General features: G+C 37.3%; 1 protein-coding gene and 1 long non-coding RNA gene across 14 annotated transcripts in view; one reads left to right on the forward strand and one right to left on the reverse strand.

Moving 5' to 3' along the window:
* PTPRD (protein tyrosine phosphatase receptor type D) overlaps nt 1–27,384 on the forward strand; it is a 428,379-nt gene that overhangs the window by 302,158 nt on the left and 98,837 nt on the right. For 7 of the 13 annotated variants that reach the window (XM_043891355.1, XM_043891356.1, XM_043891358.1 and 4 more), the window contains one exon: nt 6,445–6,542. In XM_043891355.1, coding sequence (XP_043747290.1) covers nt 6,445–6,542 — 98 coding nt within the window. Of the gene's footprint in view, nt 1–5,896; nt 5,939–6,444; nt 6,543–27,384 lie in introns of all 13 variants that reach the window. The other 6 variants (XM_043891351.1, XM_043891349.1, XM_043891352.1 and 3 more) reach the window with 1 other exon arrangement.
* LOC122686210 overlaps nt 1–27,384 on the reverse strand; it is a 182,946-nt gene that overhangs the window by 7,586 nt on the left and 147,976 nt on the right. The gene's annotated exons all lie outside the window — the stretch shown is intronic.

The raw sequence follows: 27,384 nt of genomic DNA on the forward strand, positions 1-27,384 counted from the left end.
AAAAGCTGAAAAATATTTTGTAAACTAAGTTACTATGATTTATTAAGTCAGGTAGGTATAATTCTGATTTGATGAACAAAATAACATTTCTCTGTCCCATGGCCATAACCTGTTCTTCAGTCTTTATCACAATATGTTAGAAAGGAAACCATGAAGACAGTGTTACTGCATTACCACACATGAATATTAACAGCAGAATCATCTAAAAGATGTTCCACCATTATTAGTGACCTCAAAACCTCCAGTTAACAAAGTTGTTTTAAAGTATCTACTGACATTTAATGCAGCATTTAAAAAATAAGGCAAGTATTTGATAAACATTTCTCTCTATATAAAAAATTCATTTGAAACTTAATATTGGTTAGAGTACTGACCTCATAAAATAGAACATTTGAAAAGCAAAAACATGATATTTCAGGGGGGTTTTGAAAACATGTCTGCCGAATAGCACTACAGTTTTTAACATGAACTAAATGTATACATTTAAAATATTTTCATGGAAGCTCACAATGTCTTGGTAAGACGTAACAAAAAATACAGGTGTGTGTATGAGTGTCTTTTACTTGTTCCCCACCACCAACACAAGCATACCTTCTAAATGAAGCTAATGTATTACTGACACAGTTTCTCAAACTGAGGATAGTTTATGATGCCATGTTACTGCATGAACAGTCCAATTTCACAAGTCCATATTTATGTATGTGACACCACTCTCCCAGGGGTGTTCAATGATTTAAGAGATAGCATGGCATAATGGGAAGTTCCCTACATGAGAACTGGTAAGGTGTGGGATCCAAACCCCCACATAGCCATAGTTTACTGATAATGATGGCCTTGATCAAGTCCTTTTACTCCTCTGAGCGTCCTTTGCCCTTCTAGTGGACTTAATTGGAGAGGAGTGGGGATAGAGGATGAACCATGGGAGAGGCACACATTGGCCAGTCCCACACACACTGCTCACTGTCTCTCCTAGTGTGTTGTGGACACAAATATGCTGCCTCTCACTTTGAGCGTTCTTAGATTTTAATTCACACACCAAAGGAACATTCCGCTCTTCTAAAACAGAGGTCACTGTTAGCCAAATGTGGCCTCCAAAGTTCTTTTCTTTGACCCCCACTGGATTTCAACAAGATTTTTAATCAGTAGTGAAAATGGAGGAAAGTAGCATAATTGTCAGGATTTTCAGTTGCTACTGAAAGACTGAGAAGCCTCACCCTCTTGGCTCTCTAGTACCACTTGGAAGATATCTGCTAGAGCTTTCCAACCTTCTAGAAGCTCTCCACAGTCTATAGCAGCCCTGAGGGTAATCCTGACATTGAAAGAGAACATCAGCTGCCATTCGTCACAAGTGTATTTTTTTTTAATAGAGAAATATTTCTCTTTCCTGAGACTCCATATTGAAAGTAGAGAAATGAAAAACAGTCCTAGGAGATTCCTGGTTGCACAAAAAAGGGGAGGAGGACATTCTTGTGAGTGTTTACTATTCAATATCTGTTTATATTTTTACTTCTTTTCCTCACTGACTTGGGCCCTTGAGCACTGGACACTTTGCCCCCTGCTTTAGAAGATCATAACTTCAATTCTAGAAATAAAACAGTAGAAGGATGCCAAAATCACATACGATTTTATTACTTACTAAATGGGCTAAAATATACAAATCACTTAACTTTTCTAGTCTTCAGAACTTTTATATAAAATGAAAATGCTAGGCTAAATAATGTCTAAGGCACCATGATTTTTAAAGTTTTACATCTTATAAGGAAGCCATTACAGAGTTACTATCAAAAAAAAAATGTAGCCATCCTTTTTTTTCCTCCAACCTAAGGCAGATTTCATTGACTACATCTGTCATTTTTCATGTTGATATCATAACTCCGTAATGAAAACTCTGCTCCGATGCAGTGGGTGCCTTCCTTTAAAATGCATTTATGTTGTGCGTTTGTAGCTTTGAACTGATGAGGTTGTGACCCTAGCATGTCCTGATCAGCTGTGAGCTGCACTTCAAGCTCGTTGCTGCTAATAATAGCTAAAGCACTAAAGCTTGCTAATCGAGACTTGGAGCAGATTGAAGGGTATCACCAGGAGAAAGCTGGTCTCATTCTTATGTACTCTAATATGATTTTTGAATGAAAAACATTACAGGCTCCCCCCAAAAAAATCCCCAAAGGACTAAAAGGTATTACTGGGGAATTTTTAAAATGTCAATGTCTGGCTCCCATACCCAGATATTCTGAGTTAATTGGTCAGGTGTGCATCCTGGAAAGGTGGGATTTTAAAGCACCTCAAATTATGCTAATATGAAAACACTGTTCTAATAAAAACATTGGTTCCCAGACTGTGAGCAATGACCAGGTTGCCAAACAAAAGAGTGAAAAGATACTTTGGTGAGGTCAAATTCATAATTTTCTTAGTGTCTCCTATTTCATTCAGATTCTAATATACTTGATTATATCCTGTAAACTTTATTTCCACATTGGACAATGGAGAAGTTTTGGGAGAATTCTATAATAGCATTTTGCCACAGATCCTTGGTGATTATTTTCTGGTATGAGCTAGAGAGTTTCATGTTAAATAATAAATGCTGGAGAGGGTGTGGATAAAAGGGAGCCCTCCTACTCTTGGTGGGAAAGTAAATCAGTGCACTATGGCAAACGGTATGGCGGTTCCTTAAGAAAAACCTAAAGATATATCCAGAGAAAACTAATTCAAAAAGACATGTGCACCCCAAATGTTTATAACAGCACTATTTACAATAGCCAAGACACGGAAGCAATCTAAAATGCCCATCAACAGATTAATGGATAAAGAAGATGTTGTGTGTGTATGTGTGTGTGTATACATACACACACATATACACACTGGAATATCTTACTCAGCCATAGAAAAGAATGAAATACTATTTGCAGCAACATGTATGCACCTAGAGATTATCATATTGTACTAAGTGATGTCAGACAAAGACAAATATCATATCATTTATGTGTCAAATCTAAAGTATACAAATATACAAAGTATACACATAGACTTATTTACAAAACAGAAACAGATTCACAGATATAAACAGCAAACTTATGGTTACCAAAGAGGAGAGGATGGGGGGAGGAGTAAATAAGGAGTTTGGGATTAGCAAATACAAACTCACTGTCATGTCCCACTCTTCGTCACCCCATCAAGCTCCTCTGTGCATGGAATTCTCCAGGCAAGAACACTGGAGTGGGTGGCCATTCCCTTCTCCAGGTGGTCTTTCCAACCCAGGGATTGAACCTGGACCTCCAGCATTGCAGACAGATTATTTTACTGACTGAGCCACCAGGGAAGCCCAACATGCAAGTTTCTACTCTATAGCACAGGGAACTATATTCAATATATTATCATAAACTATAATGGAAAAGAATGTAAAAAAGTTTATATACATGTATAACTGAATAATTTTGTTGTATACCAGAAACTAACAGAACACTGTAAATCCAACTACACTTTAATTTAAAAATTAATAATGAAAATAAATGAGTTTCATGTTAGAGGAGTTTCATCCCAGATCTATCCTTTAGCATGGTTTTTATGTTGACATTTACTTATTTTGAATACATACATGATATGCATATATGTACATCATATATTCTTATAAGGTAATTTGGCTAGCTAAAAAAGTGTGTTAAACTTAATTTAAAAAATTGACAATTCAACTGCATAATTTTCTATTTTGTAGACTACAGATGTTCCTCACCCCTCAAAGAAAAAGATACAGTTACATTTAAAACCTTCACATATGAACTACACCCATGAGACCCTTCCCTGCTCCGAAATCCTGAATATTTTGAAATGAGTTATAAAGAAGTGACTCCAGAATTAATCTAGCTTCACACGTTTATTTTTACACAAAAAGAAATTTAGGTGCTTGATAACCAGAAGTTTGTTTCTATGAGTAGATGGCAGGCAGAAGTAGAACTCCTATTCAGTATACCTGCCTAGGTTTTCTTCTCCTGCACCATCAGATTCCCACAAGCACTCCCCCACTTTCTGTGGAACATCCATATTGACATTTTTGCTTGTCCTAGTGCTTTGGTGCAGTATTGCCAGATGATAAACAATGATTCTTGAATGCCATGGTATCTTTGCCTGTGATATATACATATGCTGAATTAGAATGTAATGGATCAGTACAGATTTGCTTGGATTTCTCTGTCATTAGCTGCCAAAGTAATACATCCAGACCACGTACCAGTGCATGCCAGAAGTAAATATTGGTTGATTATGATGGTCTTCTACTGCTGTTATACTAATGCTTTTCCCATCTCCAACTGGCTTTACTTTTTGCAGCTTTGAGCAGTAATTCAGTCCCCTACGCCTCCCTGATTGGCTCTGTGTCCTCCCTCTCTAGCCAAACCACCACTCAGTCCATATATGATAATAACTCTCTCCCACGATTCGCTCGAAAAGGTCTAAACATCTTTGTCTCTATTATTTTCTCTGTTAAAGCACTGTAATGGATGTCCACATCATTTCATCTCCAGACAAGCCTACCGTCCGTCTCTTGTGCCTTTGCATTTCCATTCTTGTCATTGGGGGTGCCTCATCTGGATAAGATCAATATAATTATTCGATCACTGTCACTCAGCTATTCTTCCCACAAAATGTCGAGGAGTTCAATGCTACCATCTATTGGGAAACGTTCTAGAAATGGATTCCAACATTTAGGTCCAAATGCATAATCATATCAACAACAAAGAGTTTCTTCTTCCAAGCTGACTCATTTTCACTGGATCTTCCATTAAGCTTTTAGCTGGCTGAAAGCAGACTTTGATAGCCATAGATACTAAAGTACTGCCTATCACAGCACAGTGCTAAAATGATTATCTGGGAGAAGCAAGATAGTTTTTTACTCAACTTACCAAACCATTGATAATTTGGCATTAGAGACAAAGGAACCCATTGGCTTTCAATATCAGTACAATATTTAAAATACCCATAAAGTAATTACAAAGTAATTAAATGTTGTGCTGACTTAATGGTCACCATACCTCAGCCTGACACCTTCCAGAGAGTCCCAGGGACAGTAGAATGTCCACAGGGACAGGGCTTCCAGCTTGAGTCCCTCCCTTTTTTTTTTCCCACTTTAGAGGCCTCCCTGGGGGCTTGCTGGTTCAAGTTTTTCTAGTCAGCTGGAATTTGCACTTATAAGACATGAGTCAGCAATGGTCTCTTATGGTGCTCTTGAAAATTAATCAGAAGTAAAATATAAATCATATGAAAAATGAAAAATCATTATAAAGACACTGGAATCACCATAGTTAGTGGTGGTTTATTTTTAACAGACTCGATGAATACGTTCAGCGGGCAGACTGAACTAAGATGTATCACCCCCATGTCACTGCTTTCTTTTACCACCTTCTTTTTCCTCTTCATCCTTTCACCATTTGCTCCCTTTCCTGCATTCAGTTCCCATTAGTGGACAAAGATGTTTACACCTGAAGTAGATTGTAGGTTTGCTAGGGGTTGAATAATGGGGACTTGGGGCAAAATACCACCAGGCTGTCAGTGTGGCCATTGATAAATGTCCAGGAGAAGGCTGCAACCCCAACCTCTACAATCTGCTACTAGTGGAAACATTTTTGAAACTCAGTTTTGTGTCTGATTTTGTCATCAGTGATTATTGTCTATAGTCTGTGGTGCATGTCATTCTTTGTGTCCATGTTTGCATGTGAATGTCAGTCACCTACAGGTTTGTGAAATATTAAAGCGATCTTTATCTAGTCACAATGTATATGAATCCTGTTAAAACCTGCAGCATTTTTATTAGTGCTTTTTAAAAGTATATCAGGCTATCCATTTCTTTTTTTTTTTTTTAACAAATTTGTTCTGTTTTATTTTATTTACACCATCATTTCCTTTGCAGGTTCAGATGATTCCGGTTACCCTGGTAACCTTCATTCTTCAAGTTAGTTTTCCTTGATTCTGCATAAGTCACTTTATGTTTCCTATCCAGCTACAACTCTTTCCCTTTTTAGGCCTTTCTCAGTGTCTCTTTTCTTAGTTCACTTTACACCATTTAATTCCACACAATTTCCATTTCACACAGTGCAGGAGAAGGAGTTTGAAATGACATAACAGTCATTACTCAAAGCAGAAGTTGACATCAAGCCTGACTGTCAGTTCTCTCCGCTAGCTAACTGCACTGATTCATAGCACAATAACACTTTCTTTCACATTAGGAGTGTTAGTTTGGAGATTATGCTTGGTGACTTTTCATTTGGCTACAAAATTCATCCTTCCAGAGCATGTCCTGCTTTGAGTAACCAAACTATCTGCCTGCTTTTTCACATTAAACATCTTTACTACTCACGTATTTTCAGGCCATTTCTAACTATAGTATTCTCTGTATTTTGGAATAGTTAGCATCACTTTCATTTGTTTTCAAATGTCTGTATTCTTTCCTTTTAATAGGTATGGCTAGCCATCCTCCAATACCTATCTTGGAACTTGCAGATCACATTGAAAGGTTGAAAGCAAATGACAACTTGAAGTTTTCCCAGGAATATGAGGTAATTCAGTGTGTTTATACTTGACAGTATTTTCAAGAATTGTCCCCCTCTTCTTTCTGATCATATCCATCAGTTCTTTTTCCTTTAAATATGACTCAGCATCTGATACAAAAGTTTACAACAAATAGCCAACTTAAAAGTATCTGTATAATTAATGGAATAGTTGTACTTTTAAAGGTATCTAATTTTTTATGTCTGTTTGGTGTTATTTAATGAGGTTGGTTTATCTTTCCTGATTTCAAGTTAATATACTAAATGTGTAAGCTTCCCTATATAGCAGATGAGTGCCAGATACACTAAATTATGGTGAGAAAGCTCACTGAAAAAGAAATTACAGAGAACAAGCAGATTTCCCAGTGCTCTTGGTCAGTTTACATGGCCTCAAAACTATAATTATTAAGTACATACACATGATTTTACCCATTCGATATAAAATAATATTTGAGCTAATATTAAGATAGTAATATGTTCCCAGACTGTTGGGTGTTTCTGAAGCAGTGGTGAACTTAACAGTATCTTATATTTTCAGAATCCTTAAAGGTTTTGTGTTAATCCTTGATGAAAATGAATAAAAAATTGTTTATGTGTGGGTATTTAGATATTGTGTCATTTATCAAGCACAAGATTGTGAAACTGAGTATTTATCATATTCCTCAGAAACAGGGACCCATAGTGGAATGAATTCATGGATTATTTATAACTGAATGATTGTTTATCTTTTAGATCAAGTTTAACTTAGCGTAACAGTAAAATGTCCAACTAAAGTCTTGTGCCAAATAACAAAACTGAAACTGTTCAAGTTCTACCATAAAGAGTTTCTACTGATTTACTTAATGGGATTCTTAAATCACATCCTTGTTATCGCCCTTGATTTCTCTATTATCGATCTGAAATGAGGCTGATGGACTGGATTTCTCTCAGTCCCTACCAACTCCTGCCATATTTGGTTAGAAAACTCTAAGAAGAGCGCTAACCTCAAGTGGCTAGAGAGTTATCAACCACGTGAAGAAGCTCCATGTAAAAGAATGTGGAGCAGTGGGGCCTGTGGCAATCTGGACATTTGCATGGATTTTCTAGTCTTTAAACATTCAATTTTTGATTATCTTATTGTGCTTCCTGAGCAAAACATATCTGTAGCCCCATATACATTCAGTCTCAAGAGCTGGTAACCTTTTACTCAATTTACATATTCCAACATCTTTGTTGATAGAACACAAAGGAGATTTTGTTTGCTTGCTCATCGGTTAAGTTATATTTTCACTTATTCTCTTTCAAGCATTTAGGAGAACATTTCAGTTTTAGGAAACACATTGGATTCTGAATTATTTTCTAAATGGTCTGCTTCTTATTTCTTTCCGATTCTTCCTCTTAGTCATAAAGGCTCTCTTTACATTGTGCAGTATTCTTGAAAATAGTTTCTATAGTTTCTGGTTTGAGGCTTGAGATTGAAAATTGAGTTTTAAAAAGAAAACAAGGCATATGATGAATGCCATTTGGGGCAACATAAAATCACATAGTTAAGTGTTAGCTTTCACTAGCCAGAACTTTTAACACTGCCAACCTGCTGTTTATTGTTATCATGAGTGTTATTATTGTTATTCTTAGTGTTTTCCTATGTGTGATATTTTCTTCATGGCCCCACTTTAACACATTATGTGTGATTATGAATGATATGATGGGTCACAAAAATACAATTTGATAGCTCAACTTGTTATAAGCCATTAATTAACTTTATACTCTTATAACTTTAAACCATTGACAATATCTGCATTATTCAAGCAGTCTCAGTTGTATGCATTGACTACAGTAACTTGTCTCCTTTAAATACGGGATTTCTCTAGAAATGCTGCATGTAAAAGATACTCTAATGATACTCATTTAGCCATTAGATTAGAAGTGCTCCTTGAAAGTAGTTATGAACTTCATGCTGGCAGCACTCCCATTAAGAACTCCCCGAGTAGCCGTTGACATGATAGCCCACACTGACTTCACCGTTTATCATGACGATGATCTGTGATTAAAGCTCCCTGGGCATGAATTGACTCTACTGTGCCTTAACAGCCATGAAGGGGATATTTAAGTGTTGTGTTCATCTGTGATAATATGATAAAGACTCTGCATAGTATTTTAGACCAGAGAGCAACACACTGGAAGAAGTGGTTTTTGTTTTTTTTTTTTTTTTGACATATTATCTCTATATAAACTTGAATAGATTTTTCACTGTTTTTCAGTGAGAAGAGACAAGTCATATTACTTTCAAACATAATTATTTTAGCATAATCACTACGGATTAATGTTTACTTAGACCTCTCAAGATGGGCGAAGCTAAATCTGCTACTCTGATTCTAAGATTAAAACAGGAGTTAAATGCATGAAACCTGTTTACACTGATTCTGAGGTTAGACTAGGAGGAAGTGGGTTTAAATTATAAAGTGATATTATTAGATTATGTGAGAGACTTCCTTTACTATAAAGAAAATTGAAGTCAGATTCATGACAATTGGAAGAAGGAACCTGAGGAATCAGTATAACTGCATCTTGAAGGTCTTTAAAATTACTTTAGGCTTTTATTTTCTTCAGTGAGACTGCCAAGTCCTACTAGAATTTAAGTGGCCAGAATATGAGGATAGCATCTAGAATTCAGAGAATTAAATTTGGTATCACTGTCAAAAGTCAGTACATCAGGCTGGTGAATGTTTCAACTGATTTAGAATAGATGTGTACACCTTGTCAAACAAACTCCTAGCTACTGTTTACATATGGATCATTTGGAAGCCCAATTAAAATCCAAATTGCTTGTCTGAACTTCAAAAATGCTAGTCTAGTAATTCAATCATGCTAATTACCAATGTTCATTTTATTTATCTCAAGTTATATTGGGACATAACTGAAATTTAACATTGTATTAATTTATCATACAATGTGATTTGATATATGTGTATATTGCAAAATGATTACCACAATAAATTTAGTTATAATCTATCACTTAACATAACTACAAATATTTTTTCTTGTAATGAGAACTCTGAATACCTCTCCTAACAAGTTTCAAATATATATCACATTATTGTTAAATAGCCACCATGTTGTATATTACATCCTCAGGACTTATACAGTTAACCCTTGAACAACATGGATATGAACTGCACAAGTCCATTTATACATGGATATTTTTCAATAGCAAAACCCAGTTTAAATTATAGTATTTTCTCCTGCATTGTTCAAGAGTCAATTGTAACATGGAAGCTTGGACCTTTTGACCACTTTGACTCATTTCTTCCATCATCCACCCTATGCCTCTGACAATGACCATTCTGTTTTCTGTTTCTGAGGATTTTGTTTTTTGTTTTACTTTTTTAGATTCCATTTAAGTGAAGTCATACAGTATTTGTCTGTCTGGTTTATTTCCTTTAGCATGATGCCCATGCCCTCAAAGTCCATCAGTGTTGTTGCAAATGGAAGAATCTTATTTAAGACTGAATAATTGTGTGTGTGTGTATACAATACACATATGCCCCTCCAATCTTCATTTCACCATTTCCTCAGATGGCAAATATATCTGTGTATGAGATCAATTTGACAGCCATCACAGTCAGCATTATCAATATCATATACATGAATCCTGTTTATATTAGATTGACTGTAAGGTTTGATCCCTTGGTGAGGAAGATCCTCTGGAAGTGGAAATGGCAAACCACTCCAGTATTCTTGCCTGGGAAATCCCATGATGGGCTACAATCCATGGGATCACAAAGAGTCAGACACGACAGCGACTGAACAAGAACAAGAAATCAACTGCAGCTCCTAGAGTCTGCTTAAAGGAAAATAAAGGGCCATTTGTTGTATTTATTGTATATTATCTATTATACATGTATTATAAATTATATATTTATATAGAAGCAAATGCTATCCATACAGGTATGCTTCAAAAACTTTTATCTGAAGTAAGATAAATATCATATGATATCACATATGTGGAATGTAAAAAATGATAGAGATGTACTTATTTACACAACAGAAACAGACTCACAGACATAGAAAACTTATGCTTACCAAAAGGGAGGAGAGACTTAAATTAAGAATTTAGGATTAACAGATACACACTACTTATAAATAAAATAAATAAGATTCTACTGTATAGCACAGGGAACTATATTCAGTATCTTGTAATAACCTATTATGGAAAAGAATCTGAAAAAGAATATAGGTAGATATAGATATATAACTGAATCACTGTGCTATACACCAGAAACTAACACAATATTGTAAACCAACTGTACTTCAATAAATTAAAAAAAAACAAAACAGAACTGTTATCTGAAACTGGAAGACTGTAGAGATTTCCAACATCCACTCTGAAACTCTCACCATAGGGGTTTTTCTCTGGGCTGCACTATTCTTTCCCCTGTACATGCCAGCTTCTTCTGTTTCTCCCACCCACATACAGAGAATATATCCTTTGATCATATATTCTTTTACATAGAGGATCCCTAAAGAAAGATTTTTTTCTTGTCAAATTCCAAATGCCAGTAAACAAACTGTGAACTTAAATGGACTCACTGGGTTGTGGAGGCACATTTTAGGACATAACTCCTAATAGCCCATCCCTATATATCTGGTTCCTTCCTTGGATCAAAGAGAAAAAGTTACTTCTGAGCTGGAGGGGGAACCAATAATTATCCACCATAGTGCTGCAGAAAAGCATCATGCTAAGTGCTGAGAGAAATATAATAGTCACAAGAAACTTTTATTTCTAGGATGTCGAGTAGGCAATGTTAGCTATATACCTTACTCCCCACCCCACCCCACAAAATACTAATAAGAACATCCAGAAGCTAATCCAAAGGATTAATGCAGTGTTGCTGAGTTTCAGTAAAGGGAGAGTAGTGACGTAAAGAGCTGGAAAAGGTACTGAACAAAAGGTAGTACTCATAGTACATTTCGTGCAAAGTTGGGCACAATAAAGGACAGAAACAGTAAGGCCCTAAAAGAAGCAGAAGAGATTAAGAAGAGGAGGCAAGAATACACAGAAGAACTGTACAAAAAAGATCTTAATGACCTGGATAACCACAGTGTAGTAATCATTCACCTAGAGCCAGACATCCTGGAGTGCGAAGTCAAGTGGGCCTTAGGAAGCATCACTACAAAGTTAGTGGAGGTGATGGAATTTCAGCTGAGCTATTTCAAATCCTAAAAGATGATGCTGTGAAAGTGCTGCACTCAATATGCCAGCAAATTCGGAAAACTCAGCAGTGGCCACAGGACTGGAAAAGGTCAGTTTTCATTTCAATCCCAAAGAAATGCCATGACAAAGAATGTTCAGATTACAGCACAGTTATCCTCATTTCACATGCTAGCAAGATAATGCTCAAAATCCTTCAAGCTAGGCTTCAACAGTATGTGAACTGAGAACTTCCACATGTACAAGCTGGGTTTAGAAAAGTCAGAGGAACCAGAGATCAAATTGCCAACATCTGTTGGATCATAGAAAAAGCAAGGGAATTCCAGAAAAAGCATGTGCTTAATTGACTATGATAAAGCTTTTGACTGTGTAGATCACAACAAACTACGGAAAATTCTTCAAGAGATGGGAAGACCAGACTACCTTACTTGCTTCTTGAGAAACCTGCATGCAAGTCTAGAAGCAACAGTTAGATCTGGATATGGAACAAAGGACTGGTTCGAAGTTGGGAAAGGAGTACATCAAGGCAGTATAATGTCACCGTATTTATTTAACTTACATGCAGAGAACATCATGCAAAATGCCAGACTGGATGAAGCACAAGCTGGAATCAAGATTGCCAGGAGAAGTATCAATAACCTCAGACAAGCAGGTGATATAACACCCTAATGGCAGCAAGTGAAGAGGAACTAAAGAGCCCCTTGATGAAAATGAAAGAGCAGAGTGAAAAAGCTGGCTTAAAACTTAACATTCAACAAAACAAAGATCATGACATCTGGTCTGATCACTTCATGGCAAATAGATGGGGAAACAATGGAAATAGTGACAGACTTTATTTTCTTAGGTTCCATAATCACTGCAGACAGTGACTGCAGTCATGAAATTAAAAGGTACTTGCTCCTTGGACAAAACTATGACAAACCTAGACAGTTAAAAAGCAGAAACATCACTTTGCCGACAAAGGTCTGTACAGTCCAAGCTGTATTTTTTTTCTAGTAGTCATGTATGGATGTGAGAGTTGGACCTTAAAGAAGTCTGAGCATGCGAGAATCAATGCTTTTGAATTGTGGTGCTGGTCAAGAGTCTTGAGAGTCCCTTCAACAGCAAGGAGATCAAAGCAGTCCATCCTAAAGGAACTCAACCTTGCATATTCATTGGAAGGACTAATGCTGAAGCTGAAGCTCCAGTACTTTGGCCACCTAATGCAAAGAACTGAACAAAGTTCTTAGAAAAGACCCTGATGCTGGAAAAGATTGAGGGCAGGAGGAGAAAGGGGTGACAGAGGATGAGATGATTGGATGGCATCACTGATTCAATGGACATGATTCTGAGCAAACTCCAGGAGATAGTGAAGGACAGGGGTGTGCTGCAGTCCATGGGGTCACAAAGAGTCGGACACAAGTGAGTGACTGAACTGATAGTATATATAGGAAGAACAGCAGTGAGGAGCATTTTGTCAGGGGGGCAATGTACTGCAGGTCCATTACAGAATTTATACCTTTGTTTTCTACATTGAGGAAATAATCTCCCTTTTAAAGGTAATTAACTCAGCTGATTTTCTTCCAAGTTCCAAGCAGGTGACTTACAAATTACTTTTTGGGCCACAGTCCACCTGCCCATGGCAGTTACATAGACATGAATACTTATCCAATATCTGTTATATTTTCAAATTTGTCATCACTAGGCCTTTTAGTGGTATCATCTTAAATACACACACACACACACACACATACATACATGTGCATATATGAGTTAGAGCAAACGCCATGAGATAGTAAAGGACAGGGAAGTCCGGCGTGCTGCAGTCCACGTGGTTGCAGAGTCAGACACAACTCAGTGACTGAACAACTATAGCTATATCTATATGTATATACACACACACATACACTGAAACTACTACTATATCCAAAATCTTATAATCAACTATAGTGAAAATGAATCTGGAAAAGAATATATACAGTCCTTGCTGTACACTGGAAAAACTAAATCAACTATACTTCAATTAAATAAACAAACAAATAAATGTAGAAAGAAAGAAATAAAGTTAAACTATTCTGAATGGGCATTGATAAAGAATCCACCAGTTAACGCAGGAGACACAAGTTCAATCCCTGGATCAGGAAGATCCCCTGGAGTAGGAAATGGCAACACACTCCAGTATTTTTGCTTGAGAAGTTCATGGACAGAGGAGCCTGGCAGGCTGCACAGTCCATGAGGTTGTAAAGAGTCAGTCAGTGACTGAGCACACACACACACTCTCTGAAGATCAGGTTTGTTTTGTTTTGTTTTTGCGGCAATAGGAGAAAGGTGAAAACCTGATTCACAGAAGGCCTATCAGAAGGATACCTTTGACCTATTTTGTTGCTACCTAGTTTAGTCCAGGATCTTTGCTGCCATCTGTGGAAGTGTATTATCTTTAATCTCAGCGCCCATGTGCCTTCCAACATTTAGCATCCTAATGTGCTAAGAGTTTCTTCCGGTGCTCATGGCAACGCTCTCACATCTCCAGTCTGGGCAGATGATAATGAGCCTCTTATCTGAAACATCCCAGATAATAGTCCCTGTCTTTCCATTTTAATGACAGCATGTATGTGGCACCTTTGTCTAATAGGCTAAACTCTTCACAATACTGGTAAGACAGGTAAATTAAAAAGATATATTATTTCCTCATGAATAATGAAACATGTCAAGAGATGCCAAGATATATAGAGACATTAAAAAACATTGCTTAGAGCCTATTTTAAAATGGCTAGAGCTGGAACAGACCTCAGGGATCATGTAGTTTAACCTTCTGATCATAGGGGTAGGGAACAAAAGACTGAGAAAGAGCAACTTATTCAAGGTCACACACCTAGAACGTGGCTGAAACAGTTCACGAACTCATGACTTCCTGTTCTAAGAAGAACACGATTTTAACTCACCTGCTGTAGACACCAAAGGTTTTACTGTTGTTTCTTATGTGTTGGTTGTAGAATCCAGAAATCTAAGTCTTCCAACTATGTCAATATTTATGCTAAACATTTTGTAAAAATGTCATAGTCCCCAGTTTGTGTTGCATCATTATCCTTGGGCAAACCCAGTGGTTTTTCCTATGTCATTTTCTACGTTCTTCATAGATGTTTCTTCATCTCCAGTGGTAAACTTTGTCTTTTTCCACAGAGGGACAAAACTATCTGTCATCAAAGCAAAGATCCCAAAAGAAAACATTTCTATTTTCTCTAGAAAAAGGCTCTAGGTGTATCTGACCATGTTTGTGTGCCAGAGTGCATTTGTAGGCAGAAAGCCTTTATTGCTCATGTTTTGTAAACCTCCAAGCATTCATAATGCAAAAACTACTTGTCATATCTGCTTTCAATTAATTTATAATTTATGTGTAAACTCATGACAGTGGACATTCATTAGAGCATTACAGAGATCTAAACAAGAAACCACACACACACTTATGCACATTTCTCTGACTTTTTGTCTAGCTTTCAATGCGCTGAATTTTTCTTCAGAGTGGCTTCCCTGCCTTTCTCAAGTAAGAAAGTGGTGACTGACAGATCTATTTTCATCTTTTATGCGGAATAGACGAGTAAAATTGACCAGGGAAAATTTCTAATTATGTTTGACACATGAGTCACAGGGATAGAAAGTGTTTGTCTTTTTTTTTTTTTTTAACTTTGAACACATTTTGGTGGTTTGTGTAATGAATGAGAAAATGAATGATTTTATAATGTAAAAACTAGTATCCTTTTCATACCTGGGCTGGATAAACCAAATTAACCTTTGGGGGAGATGAATGGCTAAATTTACTATTCCAAAGTGGAACATCCTGACTGGGGGTAAGAGTGTGGGAATCATTACCTACTTCTTTAAAAACACAGTAGTTTTCCTTTTCAGATTAGGTCCAAAGCCCTTTGCATGCCTTGTACTCACTGAGCTAACAGTGGGGTGATAGGACACCAGTGGCTAGAATCACAGCTCTTGGAGTCAGGCTGTTTGTCTCAAGCTGTGTGACCTTAAGCAAATAACTGAACCTCTCTGTATTTTACTTTTTTCATTTCTAAAATAGAAGTAAACCTACCTCGAAGATAATTAAAAATAAATTAATACATATAAAATGCTCACAGAGCCCCTGATACAAGTGCTCAGCAGTCTGAGTAGGTACTGTTTCATCAAACAGATGCCCTCAATTTTAAGAGGCACGTCAATTTCAGAGATATTAAAATGTGAAAAAAAGTAAATGTCTTTGAATCAATGAAACTCTGGCCTCTCCCCATCCCTGTCATTGATCATACCTGTAGGGCTTTTCTGAACTGAGTGAAAAAGAAAAACAAAATCATCATCATCAAGAAAAAAAAAGAAAACTTGCTAACTTAAACCAATGCACTTAGCACTAGGCTGTTGTTTCTTTTATTCTACTCATCTCCTGCGTTCGAATATTAACTTCTCCTGGTCAGGTATTAGGCCTTCTCTGTATGCTGTTGGCCACCCATCAACCCACTCACCACTGGCCCCACAGCAGATGATTAACCGAAGTATGTGTCTGGATCAATTTCTAACAGAATTTACAGTTCATGGAAACTCTTTGTTGTGGTCAAAATTGCTAGTAGGAGCAACAGGAGCAAACAGAACAAAGAATGTGTGTCTGTAAAAAGAGCTGCTTTTCTTATCCCCACCTGATTTATCAGCAGTTGAAGCCTTATTTTCAGACCCTTTCTCTCAGAAAATACACTGTTATTATCTTTAGACAGTACAGAAGTGAATGCATTTTAATGCAGACCCCTCAGCTTTAACTCAAATCTACCTACTGATTAAACTCCTAGTGCAGTGTTTAAAGACAAGCCTGCCAGCTGGCAGTCTGAGAAGACGCTTTCTTTGTTCGTAGCTGAGGACTAGCCTCATCAAGTAAGATATGAAGGTACAGACAGTCCCTTCCCGGCTGGCTGCCATTCTGCATCTTGTAAACAAATCTAGTAGGACACAAAGACACAGCAGCTCACCTTAGAAGTTAATGCTGCATCCAAAACCACGGTGTGTAGATATGTGTTTATAGTCTTTTATTCTTTCTGTACTTTTGTAACTGTTAGAATGCAAACTGCAAGCAAATTCTCAAGTTCTAAAACTTACTTGAATTTGGACTTCTTTAATGTTCAGAGACCCACTTATTTTTTTTTTTTTTAAACCTTAGACAGTTTCCTTAGCAAGGTTAAACTCCATATCTTTTACACTTGAACTTTTCATTTTTTCTTCTGGGAGTCATAGCAGCATTTGGGGGAATCTCATGTAACTTCGGTTTTCTGTCTCTCAATCCTTGTTCTCACACTAGTCTGTCATAACTGATTGGCTCTTAACCATCACTGGACATTGTCCAGACTCTTTCTACTGCTCCTATGTGGAGCCCAAGGCTCTCAGGAAACAGTTAATCCTGAAGTGTCTCTACTTCCAAAGCAAGCTTTCAACTTCAAAGAGATCAATAGCAAGAGAGAGGCCACGGTGGAATTTTATTTTGATTTTAAAATGAAGTTGGGGTTTTAGGGCCTGAGTGATAAGTGTGCATTTTGAGGGTTACAATAGCAGATGTGGGAGAGAGCTTTGAAGTCAGGGAGAACAAGGTTCCTATTTTCACATTAGCACTGTGCCACTTGACTTGAACCAGGTACTACAGCTCTTGTGGCCTTGCTTCTCTCTTAGTTAGGATGAGAATGTTAGTCTTTTCTCGTAAAGTTGGTATGAAGGTGAATATATGTTAGGCACTAGCACTGAATTTGCTTCAGAGCTCATCTGCTGTAACATTCCATTCTTCCTCCAAAAAAGAAGCTCTATGAGAGCAATTAGAAGGTGAGTGGTGATGAGAACAGAGCATGGTTAAGTTCTTTTGGGACAAATGGAGAGAGGAGCATTGAAACATACATATTGCTACTGCTGCTGCTAAGTCACCAGTCGTGTCAGACTCTGTGTGACCCCGTCCCTGGGATTCTCCAGGCAAGAACACTGGAGTGGGTTGCCATTTCCTTCTCCAATGCATAAAAGTGAAAAGTGAAAGTGAAGTCGCTCAGTCATGTCTGACTCTTCGCGACCCCATGGACTGCAGCCTACCAGGCTCCTCCGTCCATGGGATTTTCCAGGCAAGAGTACTGGAGTGGGGTGCCATTGCCTTCTCCGTGTAAAATAGATAGTGGGAATCTGCAATATGACACAGAGAGCTCAACCCCATGCTCTGTGACAACCTAGAGGGGTAGGATGAGGTGGGAGGCGAGAGGGAGGTTGAAGAGGGAGGGAACATATGTATACCTGTGGCTGATTCATGTTGATGTATGACAGAGACCAACACAATATTGTAAAGCAATTATGCTCCAATTAAAAATAAACAAAAAATACACACACTGATATATATATATATATATATAATATAAAATAGATTATCAAAGTAGATAATCAGAGGACCTACTGCATAGCACAGGAAGCTCTACTCAATATTCTGTAATAACCTAAATGAAAAATAACATATCTATGTATATGTAAATCAAGTATACTCTAATATAAAATAAAAAGTGAAAAAAAAAAAAGGAACAGTTTGAATGTCTTCATCTGTTTGACAAAGATTACTTGCAAAATGATCCATGTTCAAGTAACATGAATGAGTCTGTTAAGAACCACTAAGTATCAGATAGATCAGGCGCTCCCTTCCCTCTCCCCTTCCCCCTCATTGTGCTCATGCCCACCCCACCCCACAGACGTAGAACCCACTCTGTAACTTAGACGTGCAGGCATGGCTGAAGTGATTGAGCAACTGTAATTAGTACAGGTAACGAACATCGAAATGCTGCCTCCCTTTGTACGAGGAGCAGTCAGGGGGCCACGTTAGTGACAGCGGAAGAACTTGGTCTTGTTTCCCCCCCAAGGTAATTAATTGACCTCCTCCTCATCAGTTGGGACATGAAGAGAAATAAAAGGTTTCAGCCTGAGTATTGGAGTTGGTGGGTGTTCCTGTGCAACTAAAGGCATTGATTTCCGTTTTTCTTCCTTTTCTGTTCCTTCCATATTGATCCTTCCTGTCACATCTCAAGGAGTCTCCCATTATCTTAAAAAACAAAAAACAAAACACTGTCCTAAAGTTTCAGAAGTTTGAATCTAGTGTCATAAAATTCCGCTGGGAATTATATTTGAGGATTTCCAAAAATCTTCAAATCTAGTCTGTGGTTTCACTGAAGAGGTGACATTTTCCCGGAGGTTAAGAGATGTGGCTGAAGTCACTCAGCCAGTTTCTCATCTGACATTAATTAGAAACAGCTGATGTTTTCTGGATAGACTCTCTAGATACAAATAGACTAATATTCAAAAAACAAAACACTGTACGTTACTGCAAACAATAAGTTTTGCTATCTATATGAGAACCCTGATTATAAACAGTGCTATACATTCAGGAAGCTGTCAAGGTTTGTGATAAAAGAGGTGGTTTTTATTTACTGAAAGAAATAAGGTGCTCTTAGGCCAAAAGGAAACTTCTGTGATATATTTTGTGTATTTTTCTTTATTATTTTGAGATAGAATTCATATATTATAAAGTACAGCTTTCTAAAGTGAACAATTCACTGGATATACTTTATATTTGAATATTAGATGGATATATTATCAAGAATCAAGGAGACCTAAACTTTTTTCCCCTACATTTTTATGAAGATTTATGCTTCTTTTGTTTATATCACATTTAAACATCTGACAGAGGGAGCTCATGTCTCTGTGGAGTTGTTTGAAAATACTCCTGCCAGAGTCTGGGGGAAGCTTGAGTAAAAAGCCGGTATTGAGGTGGGACAGTGCCTGTCACTGTGGATGTGGCAACTGATTCCCTGTTCACTGTGTTTGACTCCACTGCAAGGGATCACAGTTTTTATTGTTTTCCTGGTGTGTCTTCCACTGAAATCAAAGCTTTTTCAGGGCAGGGAAAGTTATTGTATTTATTGGGGTATCCTTGTGACTAGCAGATAATATTGGACTATTAACCTATGACTAGCATGATAAGTGTTTCTGGGATGAATATAGGAATAAGTATAAAAAATGAAGCAGGAACATAGTCTGCTCTTCACATCTCACTCTTCCCAAACATAGTAGCACAACATCAAGATGGATATCATTTATCAAGTCATGAATAGAGACGCTCTAGTTAAAATGTTCTGTACTACAGCATAGACCCTATGGGAACAAAAGGACAGCAACTTCATGGCCAACAGTCTTCTATCTAGGTGGAAAATCCACCTTTGGCTTTCCGTGGTGGACCCCTCGTGGGTAATATATTAGTGGGACAGTACAGGAGATCAGGGGCTTCCCTGGTGACTTACTGATAAAGAATTTGCCTGCAATGCAGAAAACATGAGTTCGACCCCTGGGTGGGGAATATGCCTGAGGGGAAGGAAATAGCAACCCACACCAGTTTTCTTGTCTGGGAAATCCCATGGACAGAGGAGTGTAGCAGGCTACAGTCCATGGGGTCACAAAAGAGTCAGACAGACTTAGCAACTAAACAACAACAACACAACAGGAGATTAAGTGTCTGATGGGGATTCTGTGCAGAGATAGGGAAGCCATTCATTCATTCATTCCTGTGCCTGACATACACAGCAGCAGAATGCTCATTGCAGAACTCACTTTTTCTATTTTCCATATCTGTAAAGAAAAATGATCTGTGGTCTTCATACTTCAAGGCCAACTCTGGGCGGGGAAAGCATCTTTCCTCAAAACTAAAAATCTGCCAGCAAGTTTCACAAAGACTAGTAGTTTCAGTATTTATCTCTCTCTAGTTTTATCATAAACACATTTGCATGAAAAGAACGTCTTTGTTTCCTTAAGACTTCATCTGTTCTTGCTACTCATTTGCTCTTGAAAAGGGATATAATCTTTTTGTTTTTGATCTATAATCATTCCCACAACAAACAGTTGTGCTGCCACAGACCGAGGATTATAGTTTTCCTTAGAGAATAATCAAATGAACTCTGAAACAAAGCTGCTCATTTCTTCCAAATATCCCTGTGAAGAGTGGAAGACCGATTCTAAAAATATTGGTTAGCTCTAAAAAAATTTCCAAACACATGAATATCCATTCGTTAGAGGTCTGTCTCCCCTTCTAGCTTTATATTCAGTTCATCTCATATTGCAGCCATTTACTGAATTCTTACTATGTACCAGGTACTTTGCTAAGCTCAGGGGATACAAAAACTAATGATACGCAATCCTTGCCCTTGAATTCTGAGTCTACAGACTGTAGTCTACAGTCCCCTTCAGTTTTTTACCTAAATTTTTGACCACAACTTCAACAACTGGATTTTGCCAGGATTCCAGTAACATGCAGCTATGAGTTTTACTCCACTACAATAGGACTTGGGTTTTTGTCTGTATTTGTTATATCTACCATGTGAGGAGACATGACTTTTTTTTTCTTTCTTTCTTTCTTTTTTTTTTTTTTTTGCTTTTCTAACATTCAATAAACTTCAGGGATTTAGAAATCCAGTTAGAGTTCCAGCAGCTACCTAAAATCTGTTTTTCAAAGTCTGTATTTGCTAATTTCCTGGACTGAAAAATAAGTCCTTTAAACTCATAGGTTTTTGGACCCATTTTAGAGAAAGCATATTTCCTTTTCTCATATTCTGTTATTTGAATGTATTTAAATAAGATTAAGGAACAGAATTTGTTCTTTATTATATTTCCCCATGACAGAATTTTTAATGTTTCTCTAAGCAATGGAAGCAATTATCAAGCACAGTATTTTGTGTTATCATTTTAACCAAAATTCCTTAATGGGATGAAATACATACCTCCAGGAAGTAGTATGAGCTACTAAAATGTCATATAAACTTTTTTTCTACTTCCCTTATTATAAAACCTACTTGCTTTATATTGTATCTATATTGTAAAAGAGATTATATCTGCTAGTACCTTTCCTTTATGTTTGGTATATTACCCATATTGCTATTTATAAGATTGTTTAGTGTCTTTGTATTTTGTTTACTATCTTAAACTATCAAAGCATACCCTCAAGTTGGAATAAATAAGATTTGTGCTGTGTGATAAAAAGAATGTATATTTTCTTGACAACGGATATTTTAAATAAGCAGATACATAATTATCTTTTAAGAATAAAGCTGTGTGGATAGCTTGATTAATAATATCTTTACTTTGGGAAAAAAATGGTCTTTTCAAAGTAACATCAGTTTTAAATAGACATACATAGATCCCCTAGAAAGGGTGTATCTATTCAGCTTTTTCCAGCATTAGATAGGGAAAAGGATCTTGTTATTCCTCTAACATACTGTGGACCTTGTTTAAACTGTGTGATTTTATGGACCATAGCTTATCCAATAGGTTATTTTCAGTAGTCTTGCTAATCAATATGGATTGTTGTAAGGTCAGTGAATTTACAGTTTTCAGCTTTGATGAGAAGATTATCTGAAGAGGGAAGGCATCAGCCTGTTACTTCCAGATTCAAAATTATAAATCAGTGTGAAAGTATAATTACAAAAGAAATGACTTTCCTAATTTCAAAAGACTTTCACAGCAACTGAGACAAAAATTGTTAAAATTATACCAATATATTTTACTTTTACCTGTCCTGGGCAATCTGTTTTATAGACTACAAAGAAAAATAGTAAAGTGTATTTCATTCAGTAACTTGGAGCGGAGTTGGAAAACTCAGGAATTATTAAATGAAAGGATAGTTTATAATAATGAATTTAAAAAACTTTAGAAGAGGCTATGCTACAAAGCTAAGCATAACTAATTGTCAAATGTATAGGCAATGGTGTAACATATACTGGATGGTTCATCTGAAAGCACGTAAGAGACATCTCCAGGTAGCAAGGAATTAGAACTGCAGGATTTGAGCTGAACCTTGTAAGAAAGGTAGGATTTAAAAAAACAGAAGTGATAAGGAGTTCTCTCCAGACAAGAAGTATTCTGGTATTTTTAGAGAGTCAGAATTGCAAGTCTCTGACAGAGAAAAATGGACCCAAGGGCTGGAATTTGGGGCCAGAGGTGGCATATACAATGAGGAACACAGCATGACAATCCTTCACTCTAAAGAACTTTAAGTCAGTACAAGAAATATGTCATTGTAAAATAATATGGGACAAATGTAGAAATGGTGCTCTAGGCACTCAAAAACTAAGAATTCAATGAGCCATTTCAAAAAGAACACCAGTTAGTCTCTAGAGTTTCAGTATTTACACACCTATGTGTCTGGATGACAATTACTGTTTCTACTTTTTTCCTCATACACATAATTGTGAGCTTTCTGTCCTGTTTTATTTAATGTCCACTACATCTCTGTAGCATAAATATATCTCTGTCACTAACAGCCTACATTTTGAGCATGTAGTTGTCTATCTCACAATAGTTAGAATACTCAAGACAAGGGTGGTGATACAGTAAGACAACTGACATAATGTTTCTGTGTCCAGATGCAGTAAACTGTGGTTATGTGGTGAAGCAATCCAGTTCTTTGTAATGATAGATTTATTGAAGATGAGTTTACAGAAGAATTGTACTAGAAATGTTGTTAAAGTGCCATCTATTAGGCTGGTCATTAAGACAGTTATTGCAGACTTGTTATTCATGAGTTATTGGTCTCCTAACATTCTCAGTCATCTCTGCTAATACTATTATGTCCTTTGCTCCACTGTGGTTATTCAGTTCCAAGGAATGAACTCTCTTCATTCTCTGTTTTCTTGAGAATATATGTGGTTGTGTGCATTGGGGGTGGGAGTGAGAGGCTGTATGTAAGACAGAGGCACCGATAGAAGGAAAAGGGGCATGGTTGGGAGAATGGAAACCAAAATCCTGTGTCTCTATGGTCTTAACTGTATAGGGTGAATGTTTAAGATTTCTTTTAAATATGATAAGAGTTGTGTTAAAATTAAATGATAGAGAAAGCTACAGCTTTTTATATTCAGAAAAGTTTGGAAGTGAAAAGTACAGTCGGATGAATGTATCATTAAACCAAACTGACAGGTATATCTGGCGTTTAATCTATTTTCTTTACTGTCCAGAGTTTCAAAATAAGGAACTCAACTTCATGATAGTAAATTCAGTCATAATTTATATATATGCACTAGAGTATAGTAGTTAAGAGCTCAGACTTCAGTCAAGAAACTTCGATTCACGTGTCAGCTCCAGTTCTTTATGGACTGTCGGTGGGGGGCTTGGGGGGGAGAGGGGGATATCTTAACTCCTTTAGGACTCCATTTCTTTATCCTTAATACACATAACAGTATCTGAGAAAAGAAGAGAAGCAAAAGGCAAAGGAGAAAGGGAAAGATAAACCCATCTGAATGCAGAGTTCCAAAGAATAGCAGGCAGAGGTAAGAAAGCCTTCCTAAGTGAACAATGCAAAGAAACAGAGGAAAACAATAAAATAGAAAAGTCTAGAGATCTCTTCAAGAAAATTAGAGGTATCAAGGGAACACTTCATGCACAATATGGCACAATAAAGGACAAAACTGGCAAGGATGTAACAGAACCAGAAGAGATTAAGAAGAGGTGGCAAGAATACACAGAAGAACTGTACAAAATGATCTAGATAACCATGCTGGGGTGATCACTCACCTAGAGCCAGACATCCTGGAGTGTGAAATCAAGTGGTCTTAGGAAGCATTACTACCAACAAAGCTAGGGGAGGTAATGAAATTCCATCTGAGCTATTTAAAATCCTAAAAGATGATGCTGTGAAAGTGCTGCACTCAATATGCCAGCAAATTTGGAAAACTCACAGTGGCCACAGGACTGCAAAAGGTCAGTATTCATCCCAATCCCAAAGAAGGGCAATGCCAAAGAATATTCATACTACCACACAATTGCACTCATTTCACATGCTAGCAAGGTAATGCTCAAAATCTTTCAAGTTAGACTTCAACAGTATGTGAACCAAGAAATTCCAGATGTACAAGCTAGATTTAGGGAAGCCAGAGGAACCAGAGATCAAATTGCCAACATCCGATGGATCATAGAAAAAGCAAGGGAATTCCAGAAAAACATCTACTTCTGCTTCATTGACTATGTGAAAGCCTTTGACTGTGTGGATCACAACAAACTTCGGAAAATTCTTAGAGAAATGGGAATACCAGACCACCTTACCTTTCTCCTGAGAAACCTGTATACAGGTCAGGAAGCAATAGTTAGAACTGGACATGAAAGAACATACTGGTTCCAAATTGAGAAAGGAGTACTTTAAGACTATATATTGTCATCCTGCTTATTTAACTTACATGCAGATTACATCATACGAAATGCTGGCCTGGATGAGTCAAAAGCTGGAATCAAGACTGTTGGGAGAAATATCAACAACCTCAGATATGCAGATGACACCACCCTTATTGCAGAAAGCAAAGAGAAACTAAAGAGCCTCTTGATGAGGGTGAAAGAGGAGAAAGAAAAAGCTGACTTAAAACTCAACATTTAAAAAACGAAGATTATGGCATCTGGTCCCATCATTTCATGGCAAATAGATGGGGAAACAAAAGAAACAGTGGCTGACTTTATTTTCCTGGGCTCCAAAATCACTGCAGATGGTGATTGCAGCCATGAAATTAAAAGACGCTTTCTCCGTGGAAGGAAAACTATGACCAACCTAGACAGTATATTAAAAAACAGAGATGTCACTTTTCGAACAAAGGTCCTTATAGTCAAAGCTGTGGTTTTTCCAGTAGTAATGTATGGATGTGAGGGTTGTAGCATAAAGAATATTGAGCATGGAAAAATTGATGCTTTCAAAATGTGATGCTGCAGAAGACTCCTGGGAGTCCCTTGGGCTGCAAGGAGATCAACCCTGAATATTCATTGGAAGGACTGATGCTGAAGTTCTGAAGTTGGAGCTTCAGTACTTTGGTCACCTGAGCAAAGAGTTGACTCATTGGAAAAGGCTCTGATGCTGGGGAGAATTGATAGCAGGAGGAGAAGGGGACGACAGATGATGAGATGGTTGGATGGCATCATTGACTCAGTGGACATTAGTTTGAGAAAACTCAGGGAGATAGTGAAGGACAGGGAAGCCTGGCCTGCTACAGTCCCTGGGGTTGCAAAAAGTCAGACAGGACTTAGTGTCTGAACCAACAGTATCTACCTAAATTTGTTTTAAAATTACATGAGATTCAATGCATAATGATGATGCTCTTGTCATAATCAAAATCAGAACCACTTTAACCTGATTACTTCTCAGTACTACTCTCTGATGAGGTTAGAGGGAGATGATTAAGTTCTGTCTTGGCCCTTCCAGTGTTTTTTCTTGGTTGTAAGTCTACACTGAGCTTTAACTCCATAGATGGCCATAGAAGCCTGCTGAAAACTTGACATAGATTTCACAAAACACCGTCCAGAATGTTGAGTCCTATAATCTGTTGGTTTTGCCTCTGACCATAGTAAGAGGAAGTCAGACATGCAGTTGTGAAGAATGTCCTTCAATACCCTTTTCCTCCCATTTTGGACGTAGTACTATGTTTACAAGATGAAAAATTTAAAAACAAGATAAACATAAAATATTAAAATAATTACAGTTAAATGATAAACAGAGATACATTTAGAATTATGAAGAGTTTGAGCAAAAGTTTATGCAAATAGGGCAGCACTAAACCTAGAGTGGTTAGGAACACTCAGCAGGCAGCAGCTGGGGAGAGACATACAAAAAAAAAAAGAGTGGAAGCTAAAAGTAAACAAATTATTGATGGGCTGTGGCTTAAAGCCTTGATGGCTGTGTGTGATTGGTTTTCCTTAGTATTTTGATTTCATAACCTTAAAGTACATAGTTTAGTCACTCAGTCATGTCCGACTCTTTGTGACCCCATGGACTGTAGACTACCAGGCTCCTCTGTCCATGGGATTTTCCAGGCAAGAGTACTGGAGTGGGTTGCGATTTCCTTCTCCAGAGGATCTTCCCGACCCAGGGATCGAACCTGGGTCTCCCACATTGTAAGCAAACGCTTTACCGTCTGAGTTACCAGGGAAATCCTTAGAGGCTTAGATTTTGGTTTACTTATGTAGACTGCCATGGGTTTAGAGCCGCTCAATCTAATTTCCTCCTTGTTTAATTAATTATCTATCTTCACATCCGAGAAATAAGTGCTGGTAGCATTGATGTATAAAATTCTAGGTTTTTATATTGATTTGTGTATCTATATCCATATGTCTATATACATATCTGCAGTGTGTGTATATAAATTTACATATTTTAATAATTTGTTTTGTTTGTGCATAGTCGTTCAGTCATGTCCAACTCCTTGCAGCCCCATGGACTGTAGCCCACCATGCTCCTCTGTCCATGGGCATTCTCCAGACTATAATACTGGAATGGGTTGCCATGCCCTCTTCCAGGGGATCTTCCCAATGTAGGGATTAACCCAGGTCTCCCACATTACAGGCGGATTTTTTTTACCATCTGAGCCACCAGGGAAGTCCAAGAATTTTAATAATGGTACTGTTTTATAGTTCTTTTTTTAAACTTAGTAAAAGTGGACATCTTTATGTCAGTAGATATAGAACACTTCAATAGTAAGTAATCATCTATTATATATTAAAATTATTACCTATTTTTTTCATTGTTGCAAAGAACTATATAATGACTGCCCTATACATTTGTCTAGTAGACAAACATGTTTTTCACTTTCCAGGCATTTAAGCAAAGTTTAGTGCCTGATGGTG

Source organism: Cervus elaphus, chromosome 29 (genome assembly GCF_910594005.1).
Source record: "Cervus elaphus chromosome 29, mCerEla1.1, whole genome shotgun sequence".
Taxonomy (NCBI): domain Eukaryota; kingdom Metazoa; phylum Chordata; class Mammalia; order Artiodactyla; family Cervidae; genus Cervus; species Cervus elaphus.